Source organism: Lissotriton helveticus, chromosome 9 (genome assembly GCF_964261635.1).
Source record: "Lissotriton helveticus chromosome 9, aLisHel1.1, whole genome shotgun sequence".
Taxonomy (NCBI): Eukaryota; Metazoa; Chordata; class Amphibia; order Caudata; family Salamandridae; genus Lissotriton; species Lissotriton helveticus.
The window spans coordinates 674,518,041-674,538,682 of record NC_136070.1 but is presented as its reverse complement, the minus strand read 5'-3'; the positions used below and the strand labels follow the sequence as shown (position 1 = coordinate 674,538,682).

Here is a 20,642-nt window from a genome sequence, read left to right as displayed (position 1 = left end):
GATATCCACAGTCTTCCTGGATCACAATATTCTGGCTTCAACTTTTTCTAAACCAAACTAGCCCTCCTCTACATCTAGAACAACTGTTGTGGTGGCATGCTGTTAAAGCAAGATATGACTTATAGCTTGAATAATTATCCACAGGCAACTGAACCTGCATTAGTGCCTCTCAGTAGTGGCAGGAATTTGTAATCAAATCCCTCTTTGTATTAACTTTTTGTTCTTTCACCAACACATTCACATCCTTCCTCTCGAAAAATAAAATTGGCCATCTAGTACTACTTTAATCAGGTCATGTGTGAAGTTCTACAAGTACTGCCACATCCCTCTTTGCTCCTGAACATTTTCCTCCACCCTGTACCTTAATGTCCATGGGTGACAATTACTTTCCTCTACCACTCCAGTGCGGATGAGCAAGATCTACTTACGTGTCATCAAAATCAATACTAGGGAAGATGAAATGACTTGCATGGATGACAGTTAGGTTCAAGTAACTAAAATGGTTGGAATTACTGTTTTTCGGCAGCTAATGTACCAACACGCATGTATCAATACAATCACTCCAAATGTAGGTAAATAGTCAATAGTCTAGGGTGATCCGTGACTCAAAAATACCTCTCCACTCTCAGGTCAGATTTGTGCTTGCAAAATCTTCTCACTACCTTGCATGACTCTGACATTCCCTCTCTTTCATACCCATTGCCAATAAAGGTTGGAGCTACCAATAAAATCAGATTTCACTCTGCAAACTTGTACTTCCTTTATTTGCTAAAAATACAAAATGTCCTACCTACGAGTGTCTAGAACACCATTCTAAGCTGTTTCATCAGAAGGACTTCATGGTACTCGCCATCTTTCCATTCCTAAAGTTACTACAATGTTTTCATATTAAAGCATTTTATTCCACCTCAATATACTAAAGTTACAAAATACGTCAGCAACAAAATCCAGCATACATCTCTGAATGTGCCTGTTGGTCAAAAGACTAACACCGACTTTAAACCCTCCAAACACACTACAGTTTCATAAAAGGTAGACTCTTTGGAATCTATGGATCTAGACATTATGATGTCCCCTATATGACAATATGCAATGGAGCCAGTTATGTGTCTTCAGGAAAAACGTATAACTCAACTATTCTGATTCTATTGTTCACCTACACCCAGTCGTTCATTCATTCACTCACTCACTCACTTGCTCATTCATTCTTTAAACACTAAAACAATCTCCAATAAAAGAGATATAAGGAACGTATACATTTTCCAACATAGAGACATCAGAGTAGGACCAAAGAGAAATCCCTCTTCGGAGATGCCAGACAGGTGCTATGAGATACCCCATCATTTAAAAAGACCATCAAAAATCCAAAGCGAGCAGCAAAAACATTTCAAGTTACAAGGATATCCGGGAGATGTCCTGTGCTAAAGACACTAAATGGGTAAAAAGGGTACATTGGAGAAATTCTAGGTTAAGTCAGTAATCCTTTTATTCAGGCAACTAAAGAGGAACACATACCTTCATTTTTTTTAATAACCGGGCGAGGAGCTCAGATATATTTCATTGTATCGACAACAATTGAGAAGCTTGTGGTATTCATGTACATTAGAAGGGCTTTGCTTGAGTAGATATGTTCTACTTGCAAGCAGAAAGCCTTCAGCTTTTTAGGTAGGTTGAGATCATATGGAATTGATGGCTCACTTATATTTGGGCTCACCGATCATCCTAATCATGCAAAGATTAAAGTCTACACACAAATATTGGCAAATAATGTTATGATCTGGCTTAGTTGAAATACAATGGATGGTGGAAGTCTGGGTTATATGAATTGAGGCCCTGCTTCTGTGTAGCACCTACCTGCAGGGTACCGCTCGTTGACGGGCCAGTTGTCCACCTGCAGTGTTGCATTACCACCACTCCGCGTGAATCTCACCACATGGTATTTGCCATCATTCACTATGACGTTGGTCTCCTCAATTGTGATGTCGTCCGTGCCCACGTTGAAGATGACGCCTATCGTACCTTGGTCCTAATGAAAAAGTACAAAGATGGAGAATTTCTGAAATTATCCTCAGACAATGTTCTGTATGAAGGGTTTGCAAGTTGAAGAGCACTTCTTCCCAATCCGCAAAACCCACCTACAAGAACACTTTTCAGTATTCGCATTATATATTTATAAAAATACATATCAGAAACATTTCCAAAATGGTTCACGTTGATTTTACTGAAAATGAAATGTGACATACTGTACTTTCGATAACAGCTTCTGGAAATGTGTTGAAAATTGATCTGTACTCAGACTCATTTCAAACTAATCACCATCAGTCAGATATATTTAACATCCAAGGATTGAAAAACCCAGATACCAACATATCCTTCAACGATGAACTCCGACAACCCTGCCACATTCACCTTCCTTCCATTCCATGAAAAACAGATGTCCACGGTTGCCCCATTCTGAACTACGCACTTACCAAATCCATTTTGCCAAAAACCTTTAACTCAAACACTAGCCTGTGTAATTAATGCCACAAAATATTTCTAACCAACATGCTTCCACCTAACCCGACTAAATCCCCTCCTATCGGACCTTCCACTTCAACCACGGTTCTAGCAAACCTTCTTTAATATCCAGGAGTCATTGCTCTTCCATCAAATACTGGAGTTTTTAGCTTCCCTTTACCTAATGCTCCGCCCATGGGTTTCTTTACCTTTAAACTAGTGCAGATCTAGCTCTACGGAGTGCTTTATAGATACCATTAATTCAAGGAGAGCTTCTCAAGGCGATGTTCATAAAAAATGTGGTGTTTTGTGGAGGGTGATACAAGGTTAACCAAGATCTGATGGGATGGAGTGGGGTGGGAACATGTACCTGGATCATTAAAACATACGCCTCTGTGCATTTTGTTACTAATAGTACTCACATTTACAGTAGTTACGCATACAGTTAAACTGTGCGAGATTAAGTGATTTCCAGAAGCCTAATATGATTGGCCAAGTGCCCAAGGAGGTTTTTTTATTTATTTATTTTGTTGGCTTTCCAGAGTACTGCAGCAACTGTGAAGCATTATTGTGCTTTACATTGAACAAGACAACCTGAATGTCTAATATGTTTTACCATAAACTTATGACAAGTAGCAAAAGATAATGATTACATACCAAAAATCAGAATGGATGAATGTGGCATTGCAGTTTACAAAAGAGCAGGTGTAACTACTCAATCATTGAAAAGCCAATATAGCTTGATTTAATGTGCTAACACATGCCGCGCTATCATATAATAGTGAGACCCATTACGGGGAGCCCGAAGGAGTGAGCAGCTAATACTATAGCTGCAAAGTAGTCCCTCATGCAGTTCAATGCAAGAAGTGGAGTGAAGGTGGAAGGATATACCCAGCCAATAGCATTAGGTGAGGGATGACTACTCCACTGGGCTGAACCAAGAAGTGTTTGACAATGTCCCAAGCCAAAGACTGAAAGAGTGAGGTCAAAGAAAAATTATGATTGAAACAGTGGAACCAAAAACCCTCTCTATGTATACTGTAAGCCAGTGTTTCTAAACTTTAGACTTCTGTGGACTCCCACTTAATCATTACTGGAGTCCAGGGACCCGCCCATTGAATCATTATTGGATTCCGGGGACTTCCACTGAGTCATAACTGGAATCCGAAGACCCCGGTCTGAGCAATTTTGATGATTTGAACCACAAAACAATACACAATAATTCAGAGAAAAAAATCATTCAACAAACAAATACACAAATAAGGACATATAATGCATAAACAAATACGGAAACAACCCTAAATTAAATTTTTTATGGAAAGGTTGGATCTTTTCTAAATTCAAATCGTTCATACTATATTCTGTTTGATGAATTTGTACTGATCCCCGGAACCAATCTGAGGATACCAACTTAATTTTTAGCCTCCTATTTCAGATTCCTTCACATTTACAGAAAATTTTAAAAGTTACAATTTTTAATTTGCACTTAATTATTCTGTTAATGTTGTTTAATCTTCTATGAAGTTGCAGACTGTCTGAGTAGGCTTTGGGGACACCCAAAGGTACCCGGACCACAGGTTAAGAACCGCTACTGTCAGCAAGAGGTCTGCTTGATACTGCCCAGAATAGACCTCTCATGAGAGTTGGAGATTAAACAATAGTTAGCGGAAGAAAGTGTCTATGCAGTTGTAATTTGGGGCGTTGAAAAAAGGTGTGACTTGCAGTAGAAGGCACCCCGTTATTCCTTAGATATCTTTAGGAAGTGAGCTCATAAAAGTTTCTGTATGGCAAGGGTTGCATTCTTAAGCCCTGTGGTAGGGAATTCCAAAAGGATGTTGTGTGTGTATGTGTATGTGTGTGTATACGTGTGCGTGTGCGTGTGTGAGCATTTAAACCTTACGAGTTATAGCAAGATTTTGCTTCTCAGACATCTTTGACATCAAGAAACGATGAGTTGGTCAGACAAGTAAATGGGAATCTTTTAGTGAGTTGCTTTGCAAGCCAAACATTGGATCTTATATTCTGATTTATTGTCTATAGGTAACCAGTGTAATTTTCTAAGCATCGGGGTTAAGTGGTGTATTTATTTAAACCAGAGTTGAACCCTATGGTGGAGTGTAGGATAGCTTTCACAGAGATGGGATTGTCTTTGGTAGACCAGCTAATAATATATTTCCAAAACTGAGAATTAGACATAATGTTTGGAAAACTGCCAAAGGATTAGAACCTAGAATCGTATAAGGGTTAGTCAAGTGCCCAAGGAAAATTCAGAACGATTCGGTGCTTGGTCAAGTGCCAAGGATTTGAAACCAGGTCTCTGAGCTCCAAGGCAACCAATTTGGCTCTAAGCAACATTTCCGCCTTAGCTCATGAAAAGAACTGAGCAAGAAAACACTTCTACACTCACTGCTCTAAAGTTAAAGCCTACCTGCAAAACAATCTCATTAGCCCAAACCCCCAAACATCATACCACTTCTGTGTATAGTTTTTACCTCATCCTCTGAGAAACGTGCAAAGGGTTTCTGCTCTGCCCTTGCCCTAATGTGAAAATGTGTAGCTATAAGATGTAAATGTAAATGTACATGTATTTATATAGCGCAAATCGCCCACATCGCAGGCATCCATGCGCTTGCTTAGGGAACCCGTCCTGGTATTCCCCTGTGAGATAACCCCGGCAGGGTATCCACAAGGTGAAAGCCAGGCATCCCGCCGCGAGGGGCCGTTGTGGAGATTAAGCAAGCTATTGCCCAGAGTCGCAGAGTGTGAACCCGTGAGTCGAGTAGGCACCGGAGCGAGAATTATCTAGTCCGTGGAATTATTGAGCCCAACCCCCGTCGAGGCGGGGAATTGAACCCTGGTCCAGGGCCGATCTCAGCTTCCGGGTCTGCCGCCTCTAACCCCTGAGCCACACTTCTCCACAAGATGAGACAAATTACAGCTGCAGGTCTGCCGAAAGGGTGCACTTATCGACAGTATGATATACATTTTAGAGGGACACCTTCCAGTGTCAACCTTTGTTTACTCTTTTTTATCATGAGTGATGTCCATCCCCCCGAGCAGGACTGTTATGCCATTGGGTGTATTACAGGCGCCCTAGGTTATAAGGAACCTGTAATATGGTAGAGGAGATATCCGCCACGCTTGTGATGGATTATCCTGCCACTAAACTCTAAAAGGGGCCCATAATCTTCAAGGGTGCTGTTTGTGAATAGCTGGGCTCTTGCTCATCCTGTTTTTCAAGGGCATTACACTGACCAATTCAACAGCTGAGACTTCACCCCTTTCCTTTATAAAGGACCGCAACTGAAGATCCGAAGGCATTCTGCAACCTATCGCTGTCGTTTTGATTCTCCCAAGGCTTTACCCACACTCCCTTTGCACGAAGGATAATCCTCCTGCTTATCTGCCCCACATCTTTTGGAATATGTTTATTGTGTCTGTCTTCCACCTTGTGAGGAGGCTTTGTGAAAATATGCCCTTCATACACTGCATTTAAATACCCCCTTGCAGGACTCCAGCCATTTCCACCCTGTTCAACAGTAAAGCATGCCGCATCGCCCCCTAGCATCTACTTATCTTTCATACAATATTTATGCTCTGGAGGACTATCGCCCCTCTGACATGCTTCATCTCTCCTGCAGGGGTGCCAGGGCTAGGTTCCTAGGCCTCTTTACAACGGGTCTTTGACATTGACGAAGGGGCTGGACTGGGAACAGCAACAAACACTGGCAGATTGCTGCTCGACCTGCCCTGTGAGGGGGGCGGGGCATGAGGGGGGGGCTAGCAAGAAGCACCGCTCCCTCTTTTGTTACAGGGGGACGATATTGCAACACTGCTGCAAAACCGTCCCCCAGTGACAAAACCAGCTCCCACGTGCAGAAAACCAGCCCCCAGCCCACTGGGGAAATGCCCAGTGCCCCCTACAGCCAGTACGGCCCTGATAGGCGATCGCACACAGGGCCAAAAGCGGGCGACCAAAGCCCTTCTGCAAGGTCGGCTGTGGTATCAGGTCTCTTTATCTATAAATACATTTGTTTTCCCCCCACTGCCGGTTTATGAAGATATCTATTTCAGGCCATGTCACCGTCAGTGTGCCAACAAGAGCAACTCAGGTAACAGGTGTAGAATCTCTGCACAAGTTGCCTAACGAAGCAGAAAATCGCGGCTGTGTGGGAGAGGAAGGAATAAAAGGCTAGCTTCCTTTTCATCTCCGGGGAATTACAGCTTAAGCCCTTCGGAGGAGTAGGTCCTGCACACCCCCCGAAGAGAGGAACACTTCCGAGATCAAGCGTAAACAATTTACCTTTGGATTAATAATAACAGCCCTGGCAATCAGGTGAGAGCAGGATGTTGTTTCCATGGTGATCTCCGAGACATCGTATCCTCCATCATTAAAGGGGATGCCGAGAAGAGCTCTATTTAGACGGTGCCAACGACGGGGATCAAGAAGTAACTTAGATATGACCTATCCTCTGCCTACATTCATTGGCAACCTTGGCCTTGGGTCTAATGGCAAAGTCTGTGGAAGTCCCTTCCTGCTTTCAGTCTTTCCTGGACTGTGTGACACTTGCCTCTGATATCTGATTTGGAACCATTCTGTAAAAGCCTTAGTCCTAACTCAATGTGATTACTATCTGTAGCTATTCCCTCGTGATTGCAAACTATATACTAATTCCAGCTATCGGTCTGAAACACTAACCATGTGCATCGCTGCCTCGGACTGTGACGGCTCCTTTATGAAGAGCCATATGATCCTTAAACATCAGATGTAGTTGGAGCACATCCCCCACCATCTTGTGGCTAGTTGAGCCTGGTGTCAATGTTAGCTTGCATCTTATGTGTACCGTCAGGCTTCTCTTTAGGGGAGACAGGCACCTCATGCAACATCAATACTCTCCTGCCTCAGTGACACACACACTTGAAGTCTAGCCCCTGCCAATGATACTATTTCTAAGGTCTTGTGTTTAGTCTCCTTCTAAGGGGCTGAAAGATGTTATTCTAGATCAGTGTGTATAAAAATGTATACTATGTTCTCTGCACACACAGTTGAGGGGAAAGGAAATTATCTCAGACTTATTAACAGCAGCATTCCTGAAACACACTCAAGATGTGGATCACTCAAAATGGCTGCTGTGGTTGACGCGAAGTGTGCGAGCAAAGCACCACCGCACAAGACTGAGTGCGGGAATCTGAATCGACTAGCACATGTAGGAGGAATTCCTCGCTAGCTTCAATGGAATGCTAATATGGAAGGACCCCATGGAATCTAGAGCAGTACACCGACACACGGGGCAGCCTGGGTTTTGGCATCATAACGGGCAGCGCATGGTGTGCAGTGGGGTGGCCAACAAGTTGATGGGTGCAAGAGTTCACAAGGAATATAGTCCCACTGGAGCTCTTTTCCATAACGATAGTGGTGCACAGGTGGACAAGTTTAGGACATGCAAATCATATTGTGGCAGTACAGTGCTGGGGCTGGCTGGGGGGAAGGTAAAAGTCAAACAATGGTGCGGTAAACAGTCCATGGTGTACAATGGCCTCTTGTGATGGTGAGTGAAGTGCCAGCTGCTAGGTGAAAGTAACTCAGTGCAGGTGCTCTTTCTTGCTTAAAGTGGGCGATGAGGAGATAACACCTGTACCCCAAGAGTTATTAAAGCTGGTAGACCTGACCGAAGTGCCCTGATTAGTAACACCCTGGCACCAAAGACAGTGGCTACATATTAGAGCCACATGAATCGGTTTCAAGAAATAACAGTAGTAGGTAACTTGCAAGATGCAGAAAGGGCTGGAGTGCTTCATTAAATGCCATGTAACACAGGGAAAAGCAGAACCAGGGCACAGGTGCACATAGCAGCAGTCACCCACTTCACAATAATCAAGGGAGGCAATGATATCTCAAAGAGTCACTATACTGTGGCTGCAAGGTAGTGCTGTGGTAGGATTCAGGCACAAGGAAAGAGGACGGGCGGCCCATTGAGTATGATAAACTGGGTTCCCTACCGGGGGGGCTAGAAATGGTTTACCACTCATGCAAAAATTCAACCATGTTTCTTGCGGCCTTCGCAACAACCTTCTTTGGGGCTTACAGGGTCAGTGAGATGGCACCTCTCCAAAACCTGGGCAGGTGACTCGTGCATCATGATAGAAGAGTGTGGCTAGACGAAAAACACATGTTGCTGAGGCTTAGGAAATCAAAGACAGACGAACAAGCCAAGTGCTTTTGCAGCAACATAGACTGCATAGGGAACCCTCAGGCCTTCCAATCACGCCTGCTGTGAGAATACCAACAGATATGGGATGAGGACTCCTTGTTTAAGCACCCCAATATATAGTACTTGAGCATTTCCCTGTTTAGACAAATAATGAAGAAGGCCCCATGGACTACGCACATCTTCCAGCAGCGGAGTACGGCACACATTCGTTCAGGATCGGGGAGGCTACAGTAATCAACAGAACTCCCTCATGACCTTTAAAATATTGTCTCAGGGTATGACCTCTGATTTGCAGGGCAACAACACGTCACAATATTCTTACTTTTTTTGCATTCGTTTTTTATTTAAATTATTTTTTCTTTCATTTGATTTCTTTTTTCTTATTCCAACATATAAAAACATATTATGTTCTCATTTGCTGGGGGTCGCGTAACTAGTTAGCATGGAGGAGTCTCGTTCGTTATCGGAATTAACCAGACAAATCGCTCCACCAACTAAGAGGCTACTACTGCAAAGGGATGTGGTTTTTGAATGAAGAAGGGATCAAAAACATAGGAAGATGGGGATTATACATTAGAGAAAATAAGTTTATAAAAACCCTACCTTGTTGCTACAGAGTACGGGGGGAAGGATCCCCAGAAAGTGGCATGGGACACTTACATCTCATGAGTCCAACAGTAGAAGGAATTAATATGGGGAGTATGAATGGGAAAAACAGAGGTGAAATGATCCGGGTACCCAGGAATCAGGTGGACACAGCTCATATCAGAAATAAAAAACCTTATTATGGCACAGCTCTCCTACGACGCAACAGTGATCCACCTCGGGGGCAACAGCTTGATGGCCATGGAAAGAAAAAGTATCCTGGAAGCCATAACTAGGGACCTTATCACAATAGCTAGGATTCTGGTGATGAAGCAGGGCTTTCGTAAAATGAAACCTGGTCGGATTATACTCCTCAGAGTGTCTAAATACTAACCAAAAGATGTGTAAAACTAACTGAGCAAGACTAAAGGGGAGCGAGACAAAAACTGTGCAAGTGCGTGCTGGGGGTGGTAGAGTAGGCCGCAAATGTACACGACTAATGTAGAAAAAAAGCTAAAAGTCGAGAGTTTCTTTTTCACTAACAACTACAAAATAATAAGCAGCGCGCAATAAAAAAGATGCAAATGAAAAGCATTCAAAGAGTGTTTAGTAGTGGAGTTTTATAAAAATTATAAATAACACTTGTATTTGTTTTCTTTAGAAGTGTACTTTCTGCCCTGCAGAAAAGGCCAGAGAAACATTTTAGAATATTGGAAGTGTAGAAAGGAGAAAATGAACACAGCGATCTGTCATTTGCAAATTCCTGATGATGGCCAAGTTTGTGCAGAGAAGGAAGTGATAAAAAAAGAAGTGGAACTTCCTTGCTGAGCGGAGCATGAGGACATTTATAATAATAAAATGTTACATGAGTGAGATTGAGAGACATATAAACACGGAAGCTGATACTAGAGTTTCCTATGCTGGAAGTGATTACAGTGTGCGAAGATGGAACAATTGGACATTATGAAGTTAGGGACATTGAGAGTGGTGTGATTGAACACCCCTTGTTCGGACCAATCGCAATGTACAAAATCATGTGAGATGACACAATGAGGGTTGGACTTTTAGGGAATTTAGGGTATAATTAGTTGTAGAAAGTGGGTGGGATTTTTAGAGCGCAATTTCCTACTTTGCAAGAGGAGAGGGCTGTGACGCTATTTCCTAATTCTATGAGCTGGCTGCTGCTGAACCTGACTCTTTGACTTTGCTCCTTAACTCTTCTTGAGGGGGCCTTGCTCACTCTCATGGCCAGAGGGTAGCTTTTCAGATTTCCTTGAATCTTGTAAGATCGGTTAGTATGATATTCTGAATTTGCATAACTTTATTTGCAAATGTGTTTATCCTTTTGTCTCTATGCCTATCCACTCACTCATTGCGCTGGCATTTGAGAAGTACAATTGTTGTTTATTTGCTAATGTTTCTCTTGTGTGGTGATCTACGATTCGAGCTGCATTGTACCTGATATGCGTTACGCATTATTTTAGATAAAGCATTTTACCCCACAAATGAGTTTGTCATTATTAAGACTATTGATTTAGTGGTACAAAAGTATATTCCATGGTGATTTAGTGATTCTAATATTATTTTGCCAAACGCTGATTAACTTATAAACATTTCATCGCCAAAGAAAAAGGATAAACAATGATGAACCAATTTGTACGTTTAGTTTAAACTCACCCAGCGTGGAAGGGGCTGTAGGGTAATGAATTGGGTCCAGGTGAGAAATTTGTTAGTACCTGAAACACTGGATCACTGGAAAGACCACAAAATACAGCTAGCGTTCGAATGGAGGGGCGTGGAGAGTATTAGCCCAGTAGAAAGATCGGGTGGAAGATAAAAACACCGAAATGCACATATTTTTGAAAAAGCTGAGGTTTCAAAATGGTGAGATATGGCTTCATAAATCTGAGGATGCCAGAACACTACTCAATAGATGAGTACATCCTGAGGGTGATGGCATAGGAATGTTTATCCTAAACATCACAGAGGTATTGAAGCTAGTGGGCTGCAAACAGGAGGTGGTAAGAGCGTACTGGAGGTTGGAGTCGGAAAGGATTATGAGTATCCTAGTGGTGTGGTGGAAAGAACGATGGTCCTCCGATTACAAGACAATGGACAATAGTTGCAAGGACAGCGGGATAATGGACCCATCCTTCATCTGTGGGCCTTGGGATGTTGAACATCAGGGAAACCCGAGGGAAATAGTGAGGACATTCAGGGTGGCGCAGCGCAGCGCAGTCATGGAAATTGCAGCCTAGGTCCAGCCTAGGCCAACCATAAGACGGTAGCCAAGGCAGCAAGTGGAGCCTAGAATCCTGCAAGCACTCGGAATGGTGTAGAGCCTAAGGGATGAATCAGGCGAATGTTATGATGAGAAATCATGGTAAACTCATGTCCCAAGCATAATTTCGCCTGCGACTGGACAAAGGTTTTAATAAAACTGTGATCATATAAATTTAGCACCATCTCTGTAATTTATTGTCAGGAAAAAGGGATAGAAGTGACCAAAGTGCAGAGGTTAGGGGAAGGATACGGTGGAAGCGAATTGACAAGGAGATGCCAGAGGAGAAAGCCCGCCAAGTATTTTACTGGTTCCAAGAGCAGCGTGTTCCCCCTCCTTCCTGAAGGGGGCAGTAAAAGGTGGGCAGGAATTGGTAGAAAAGGGGTGGAGCATTAAAAAAAAGAAACTGGGTGGCTGGGAGGAGCAGAATGATGGCGAAGTTGGGCCAATCAAGAGCCAGTGGCCCATTCAAGCTGCCCAAATAAGAGGTGGCAGTCAGAGGTTAAAGGGGAATGGGTAGTGGACATTGACACCACCACCAGAATCTGACTCCCAACTACCAACATCGGGACCAGGCTCAAGAGGGCGCATGTCGCAGATGCCAGGCAGTGTTAGAACAAATGACAGACTGCCCAAAACAACACAATTGGATAAGGGCAGCATTATAACACAGTCAACCCTTATCTTGGGATACCAAATACTAGGGTTGAGGGTGGCTGCAGTACGGGCACGTCCATGAATTTGAATTTCAAATATTTGTATAGCGCAACATACACCATGCGGTTTCTTGGCGCTTATGAAAGCTAGTTTGACAGTGAGAACAACAAGCCAGTGAAGGGGAATTTAAAGTCAGAAAACGTTGGGAAAAGCCTGGGTAAACAAAAAAGTCTTGAGGTCTTTTCGAAAGAGGGAATAATGTCTAGCTAGACGTAAGTGATCGGGAAGGGAGTTCCAAAAGGATGGTGCCAAAATTGAGAAGTTGGTTCCGCCCCATTTCTTGCGTCGGTAGCGGGGTACATGGAGAAGAGATTGGGAGGATGATCGAAGCTCCCGAACAGGGGTATACTCCTTTAACAAGGAAGATATGAAGGCAGGAGCCGTACCCTGGCGCGCCTGGAAGACCATGCAGCCAGTTTTAAAAAGGGATCGCTCCCTAACTGGTAACCAATGTAATGCCTTCAGTAAGGGGGTGGAGTGATGGGAACGAGGCAGACCATACACCAATCTGGCCGCCTGGTTTTGAACCAGCTGGAGCTTCCGCAGACTATACGCCGGTATGCCGTTGTATAGCGCGTTAGCGTAATCCAGCCGGGAGATCACCAGAGCGGACATGATTAGTTTAAGTGCAGGGGAGGAAAAGAAACGAGAAACAGAGCGAATAGTTCGGAGAACAAGAAAGCAAGAAGAGACAACAGAATTAATTTGTGAATGAAGATCAAGTTGATTATTGATCTTGACGCCCAAAGTTTTAACTGAGGAAGAGGGAGTGGGAGGGGATCCTAAGGAAGAAGGCCAGAATAAAGAGTTCCAGGGACTGGAGGGACCACCCGTAAGGACCAGTTCTGTTTTATCAGGGTTCAACTTCAGATGGTTGTGGTCCATCCAGTCCCTGATGAAAATCATAATAGTCTGAAAGTTGGAAATAGAATGGGAGGAAGGAGAGAGGGAAAAGATAAGCTGGAGGTCATCCGCATAATTATAAACGGTGACCTCCAGTTGTTGAAGAGCAAAGATCAGAGGATAGATATAGAGATTGAACAAAAGAGGGGATAGAGAAGAGCCCTGGTAGCCAAGGTAGCAAGTGTAGCCTAGTATCACGCAAGTGGTTGCCACCGTGAAGAGCCCAATCATGAATCAGGCCAATGGTCATGGTGACAATTATGGTGATAAAATCATGTCCAAACCTTGATTCCACCTGCGAATGGCCAAAGGTTTTAATGAAACTGCAACCATGTAACCCCAGCCACATCTCCATAATGTATTGTCAGGAAAAAGGGATGGAAGCGGCTCCACATGCAGGGAGTATAACTTATAGTATATATGAATATCAACCTATGTATGCCTAAAGCGACTGATCACCAGATCTGCATCTAACGAGCCTAGGATCTTCTGTAAGTTGTATCACTAAATTAACTCTAAAGTTTGCTTTACATTGAAATACATTGCTAACTGAAATCGTACATCTAGCTTTACTGTGGCCAAGCCTTTCCCTGACCTGGTTTGCCCCCGTCTCTTGCCGTGCGACGTTCCTGGAGGATCACCCGTGAATATTTCCCAACACCCAGCTCACTGCTAACACTGATTGCTTCTGCCAGGCCCTGTGATGGGTGAGTCTGCCTCAGGATAACTAGAACCAGAGTCCCAGAGACATGGCAATCATCTTCACTGTCTCTTAACTGCTCAGGTTCAGGTCAAAAGCTGCTTGATTCTTTCTTTTTTTTAAAACACCAAATAGTGTGAATTTCATTATGTTTTGATAGGGCATTTTAGATGAAGTGGAGCAGGTACCTTCCCTGCACACGCATGCACAGGGTCGGACTGGGACAGAAAAATGTGTCCGGGCACCAAAATAGAAGTGGCTCATATTAGTAAATCAGATAGCTAAAAAGTGTCCCATGTTTGCAAATTGGGGAAATTTTGTAACTTGTAAAGGCAGGATGTATAAGTATTTTGCTAGTTATGGAAGACTGCATAAATTTGAGCTTACGGCAGACAATGTTTGTTTTAATATCAGGGAAATAACAAAAAAACAGCCCACTGGACCATAAAAGCAGGCTCATAAATAACAAAAAAAACGGCCCACACACTGACCAGTCAGATCAGCCGGTCCGACACTGCCTGATTGCCTTATATGCCAGTCCGAGCCTACAAGCGCACCACAATATTGGGGTAAGTAATGTATTCCTGCCAAAATAGGGCATCCAGAATCTTGTAAATGGGAGCAACGTAATACGCGGGGACGTAAGTGGTGTGTGTACGAGGCTTTGAACGGTTTGGACCAGTAACAATCGATATATCAAAGAGGCATGTGCATTGCAGAGGCCCCAAACTCCCTGGACATAAAAGAAATACTGCTGCCCTCTCAGCAGCTGGAAGCAGTTGGCAGTCAGGCAGCATTGCTTGAGCTCCCATTTATCCTGCAGATGTAGGACACAGAAGGAGGGCATGCAAGACACAGACAGATGTGTCCGCGTGCAAAGCAAAAGAAACGGGGCGGGAAGCATGGGGGGGGGGGGGTGGTGCTTGATATCTGTTCACACAGGTGGCAGATTCCTAGAAGAAAATTCACCTCCCCGTGCAATGCTCCATCATCTGGTGTCTGAGCTTACAACCGGATGAGCTCTCGCCTTCCATTGTAAAAAAGCCTTCTCTAGCTGGTAACTGTTCCTCAGTCACTGCCGTTCTTTCAAGCTCGGTGTTTGGCCTGCATTCTTTGGCTTACAGATGTAGACTATCTTTAGGAGGGCACAGGCAAGGGGCGTCTTAAGAGCATTATATGCCACCGGGCAAAGCAGTGCACTGGGCCCTGCCACACAACCACTCACAGGAATACAAATGTTTAACGGAAGTTTGTGTTAAATTCTGGGCATGCATTGGGCACCTATGCTGTTGGGGCCCCTGGGAAACTGCCCAGCATGCCCGTGCATTAAGACGGCGTGGAGGAGTGTGGCTCAATGGTTAGAGCGTCAGACCCTGATGCAGAGTTCTGGCCAGGGACCAGGGTTCGATTGCCGCCTCGGCGGGGTCTGGGGCTCAATTTCCTCGGACCTGTTAATTCTCGCCTTGGTGCCTATTCTAATCACGGGCCCCATGCTGCAACTCTGGGCAATAGCTTGCTTAGCCTCCACACCGGCCCCACCAGCGCTAAGGATGCCTGGCTTCACCCTGGGGGTGCCCAAAAGTGGACACTTCACAGGGTAAGCCAGGAGGGGTTCCACAGCGGTATGAGTATCAGCGCCAGAAAGTCGAATAGGCGACACCGCAAGGTGACCGCCTGGTGACAGTGCGCTCTATAAGTACCATGACATTTACGGCACTGAGTCGAGCCTAGTCTTCCACATCTCCTGAGATGTAACGGGTGAACTTGAGCTATTCAGACTGAAAGCTAAACAGAGACATCAAATCTGAGTTAGACTGTGTGCCAATGTGGGAATAACTGGGACCAGGTGCCCAAAACCCATTGGTCTCACCGGCCTTCAGCCCCAACCCGTCGTGTGTGTCAGCCTGGCTGAGACAGCTTCGCGGGCTGGCGACCCTCTAATTGCAGCAGCACCCGAGTACTTCACAGGTCTTTAAAAGACCATTTACTTGTTAAAGAGGCTTTTGTTGTGTTTTCACCCCTTCTTAGAGCCACTCTGCCTATGGCTGGAAGAATTACCCACCCCCCTTGCCCCCCCCCGGAACCCCCCCCCGAAATGTGGCTCTAGTTGCCCGCCTGACTGGGATCCAGTGTGAGGCCGATAGAAAGAGTGAGTAATACACATAAATACAAAGAACATGTTTGAGATAAATGGAGAAAGTGAGGGGTCAGTGGGAGGTTGGAGGGCGAAAAGGAGCTACAGTAGAGTGAAGACTTCTGACTAAACAGCAAGAATAGAGCAGAATCAGTGAACAGACAGATGATGAGAGACTAAGGAAGCAATAACATAAGACAAAAGCCATGCCTCACAGATGCCAAGCACAGGGGCGACAATGTGTGCATGGGAAGGAGTGCAACGGCGAGCACTAGAGTAGTATGATCGTCCTACCTATATGTGATCTGAATGTCGATATGTAGTATAGGGCAGGCGTGTCTCAGGGCCTGGAAGTCGGAGTGCTATTTAAGGCTTCAGTCCTACATAGAAGGATCACAAGACAATGCTTGTTTTTAACTGCTTTTCTCCCCTACATGTGTCCAATGTTTAGATCTTCACGGTTTTACCATGTTTAGCAGTTCTACATATGCATCAAATTATCCAGAAAATAAAGGTTTTTTGAGGAGGAATGAAGACCCAGTGGTTTCACCTAGAAGTGATCCTTAATTCTCTAACCTATAGTGGGTGACCTTTAATTTATTTCAGACCTAGCAGTTCTTCCAAGGGGAGGTTCACTTTTGGTTACATTTGTTCGAATGATTCCCTAGTATTCACAACACTTCTTGAACCTAGTCTTCCATGTCAGAGTGCTCAGTTCAGAAGCATTAGCTTCCAGGTCAGAGTTCACTGCCACTCAGTGATTCATTTGTATAACTATAAGTGCCAGGGCTCTTGTGAGGCCACCGCAGCTTGCCCCACAAACTGCCCCTGCCATGATGCCAATGACAGTAACAACACAACTGCAAACCATCACACTCTTACAAGTGTGACAATTCGGACTATATCAGGCACCAAAAGCTATAGCAAAGGCTTGGGCGGAAGGCAATCGTTATTTTTAATGTACATTGAATTAATAATTAACTGTGTTGTGGTCATCTCTAAATTAGCCAGACAGTGCCACCTTGTGGCAAACTGTCACAAGCGCTGGTCTTAACAAGTAAGTGCCGGTGCCGAGCACCGGAAACCACAGGCTCAAATTAAGGTGCAAATGGGACTTCCTACTGGCCCTGCACTGGAACAGAGAGAGCAGAGTCTGAAACAAGGGTCCACTGACTTCTTGATCAGGATTGTATAATCGTGTTGATCAATAATTAAGCCTTCAATATCTCCTGGCGACAGTGCATGTGTGGTGTTTTTTTTTTTAATAGCGCATTAAGCTAAAGGTTATGGAAAGTGCTACATAGATAACCAATACATACAATACAATTCTCTGGGCAGCTGCGCAACAAGCAAATCTCTCGAATCCCTCAGATCCAGAGTGGCTCTGAGAAGTCATGAGCTAGTACTGAGGCCATTAGCAATCTCCCGCGACGTCTGATAAATGAACAGGACGCTGCTCACAATATATATATATATTTTTTTAAACATATAATGAAAATCATGAACCCAAAAATGCCCAGTTGGCCACCTGTAAGGTTTTAGTGTCTCGTATAGTCTTGTTTTTTCTTTGTATTCTTAAACTTGTGAACCTTCACTTATAATGGACTCATCCAAGCTAGTTGATGCGGTAAATGGCAAGTCGTATAGTAGTGGGATGGAAAATAAAGACGCTAAATAAGGAGATCTAGCCGTTCACCTTGATGTAAGTGTAGTTCGATTGTTCTTGTTAATTTTCGGTATCCACCTGGTTGCTGGGAATAGCTGGACAAGGTGTCTTCTAAGGTAGTCTTTCTGCTTTGGTGGCTACTGGAACTGGTGCCTTGCATTGGACATGGCTACCTGCTCCTGGAGATGTTCTTATAAATGACGCTCATTGGCACCAATACGTTACTGGTGTTGATGAATTTGGAAGGTTTTAGTTTCCCTACAAGCTACCCTTAAAATCCATTCCTTTGGGACACCGGTAGCCCCTTGTATTTTTTGTTTTGTATGCAGGAGGCCCTGTATTAACCAGATCCCAGTTACTCCCCACTGAGGGAAAACATATCCCTACCAGCCCTTACATACAGGGTCCCACCGAGAGAGGAATTGTAGGGAGAGAAGGGGTAGGAGCATTAGATCTAATGTTCCTACCCCCTTCTCTCCCTACAAGTCCTCTCTCGGTGGGACATTGGGCCGAGGGACAATGAATCAGAGTAGGCAGATGTCCTGCAGTAAGAGAGGTACAGATCAACCATTTTGCACGAGTGATTGGAAAGCACTTAATGCGAATTTCTGGCCACCTTGACAGGTCCTAGAACAAAGAATGTCGAAAAGAAGTGTCTCCCTTGTGGAGCTGCACAATTATGTACTAAACAAATAGGTATGCAAGTATTGGCATGTTAGAAGGTAAATCACAAAAAAGACCTGTTTGAGGGCTCCTAAGAAACACTTACAGCTCTTGGTGCTGAAATGTAAGTCTCAAAGTGGAGGGAGTGGCCAGATGCACATAGTCGCCCCATGGCAAATTGTAACAGTATGGTTCAATATCTGCCTATCAGCATATACCCAGAACTGTCATCTCCCAAGATAAGCGCAACACTGGCTCCAGGTGTGGAAGGTATGCTTCGCACTTAAAAGAAGTGAGAAAACAGACTAAACTGGGTAACGACACTCACATTAGTCACAAAGGACTGAGAATTAATGTCGTGGTATGTCCACTAAATGGACTATAATGAGTCCCTTCAATAAATGGTGCTTTATTCCCCTGCACACAGTGGGAGCTAAGAAGCTGCCTCATGCTGCCACTGGGCTAGAGTAAGGTGTCAGAGTGCCACACGGTTGGTTGTGAAGGCTAAATAGGCAGTTGCACTCGCTCTCCTCCCGTCACTCTTTTGCCCAACCACAAAAAAAAGCGCAGAAATGTTGGGGGAGAGTTGCAGCACTTTTTCGCAATCTCACAACTCATCAGATTTAAAAAGGCTACATAAAAGCTAGTATCCACATTTTTTATGGCTATTGGACTTATGCAGCAGGAGAGGGCAAAGAGTCAATTATGTGGCAAGACAAGCCAAATTATGTGGCAAAATGTGCAATATTTTGTAATAGTATTACTTCATTATTTCGTCATTAGTAACGCTCTCGGGGCACTGGCTACACCTCATTAGTACCAGTTCAACACCCAGCGACAGCAATAAGCTGCAGAAAGGTGACCAGTTCAGCTTTGCCAAGGGCCTTCAACCGCACTCGTCACATTTTTAAAAATAAAATCTGCAGATTATGCAGCAGATGGTGGATTATGTGGTAAATGCTGCAAATGTATAGTTATGCGAAAATCGCCGCACAATCGCATAATCCCAGCGGGCCTGGCTATAGGTTCACAGTCAAACACTAGGCCTGCTGCAAATTGCTGCCGGAGGAGCCTCCATTTTTATTAGTGATTGGACTCCAACTTTGCCTTATGTGACAGATAACAGGAGACTGGAGCTCATTCAGTTAGGCGTATTATGGTTGCTAATCAATGAATCCACCAAGCTGTTGGCCGGACTTCTTGCTGGTGAAGATTTTCCTACTATTAAATGTGCACAAATACTGTAATTGGTGTTTATTGATACCGTTTTCTGTTAATGCAACACAGCCATACATCAGAAGTCTGCCAAATAGGCCCAGCCTCCAAGTAAAACACAAACATAAAACATACCAACAACTCATACATTCTAGCCATTCACAGTTCATCAGATGGTGAATCTTAACATGTGTTTGCATTTTTGGACTAGCCATGATCAAACATAAAACATACCAACAACTCATACATTCTAGCCATTCACAGTTCATCAGATGGTGAATCTTAACATGTGTTTTCCATTTTTGGACTAGCCATGATCAAACATAAAACATACCAACAACTCATACATTCTAGCCATTCACAGTTCATCAGAGGGTGAATCTTAACATTTGTTTGAATTTTTGGACTAGCCATGGTCATGTTTTTTAGCGCCTGCCTTAAATGCAATGCGATCCGGTTTTGGCGCTATCCACAGACGTTTAATAGATAAAACAGGACGATCATGGAGGAGACATCCATGTGCCTGAGCAAGAATAGCGCAGGAGGCAAGCATTCAACATATCGCGCGTGGATGCCCTCTGACTAGGCCTGACCGCAAATAACAAACCCAAAATAAAGCACACACAAAAAAAACGAGAAACGTCAAAATGTTCCGCGCATACCCGACACCTCGCCACTACCTGGAACTCCGATATAAATAGTGCGCAGTCCCGCCCGCCCCGCCCCCCCCCGCGCGGCCGGCCCACGCGCTCTCCTCTCCTCCAAGCTTCCCCGAGCTCTTCATTAGCGGCTGCTTCTTCCCTCCCCGGTGAGATGGATTCAAAGACATAACGATGTTTACCGCGTCCCGGCGACCTTGGAGACTTGGGAAGCGGGGCTTTCATTTATCTCTCCTGCCGTGGTGAAGGAGTGCCGGCGCGCTCCGTGTTATGCCAGAGGGTGCAGCCCCGGCGATCATTCACCTCGGGAAGGGAGAGTGATGGAATGCAAGCGGGCGTCGACGCCTAAACGCGTCCGGCGCCCCCTATGGGGGGACATGACCCAAGACACCCAGCTCGCACGACCAG

At 44.5% G+C, this 20,642-nt stretch overlaps 1 protein-coding gene across 10 annotated transcripts in view; it reads right to left on the bottom strand.

Annotated features, from left to right (window-relative positions):
• NRXN2 (neurexin 2) overlaps window positions 1–20,642 on the bottom strand; it is a 2,155,080-nt gene that overhangs the window by 138,406 nt on the left and 1,996,032 nt on the right. For all 10 annotated transcript variants that reach the window (XM_078660761.1, XM_078660766.1, XM_078660765.1 and 7 more), the window contains one exon: window positions 1,855–2,026. In XM_078660761.1, the coding sequence (XP_078516887.1) occupies window positions 1,855–2,026 (172 nt within the window). The remainder of the gene's footprint in view (window positions 1–1,854; window positions 2,027–20,642) is intronic.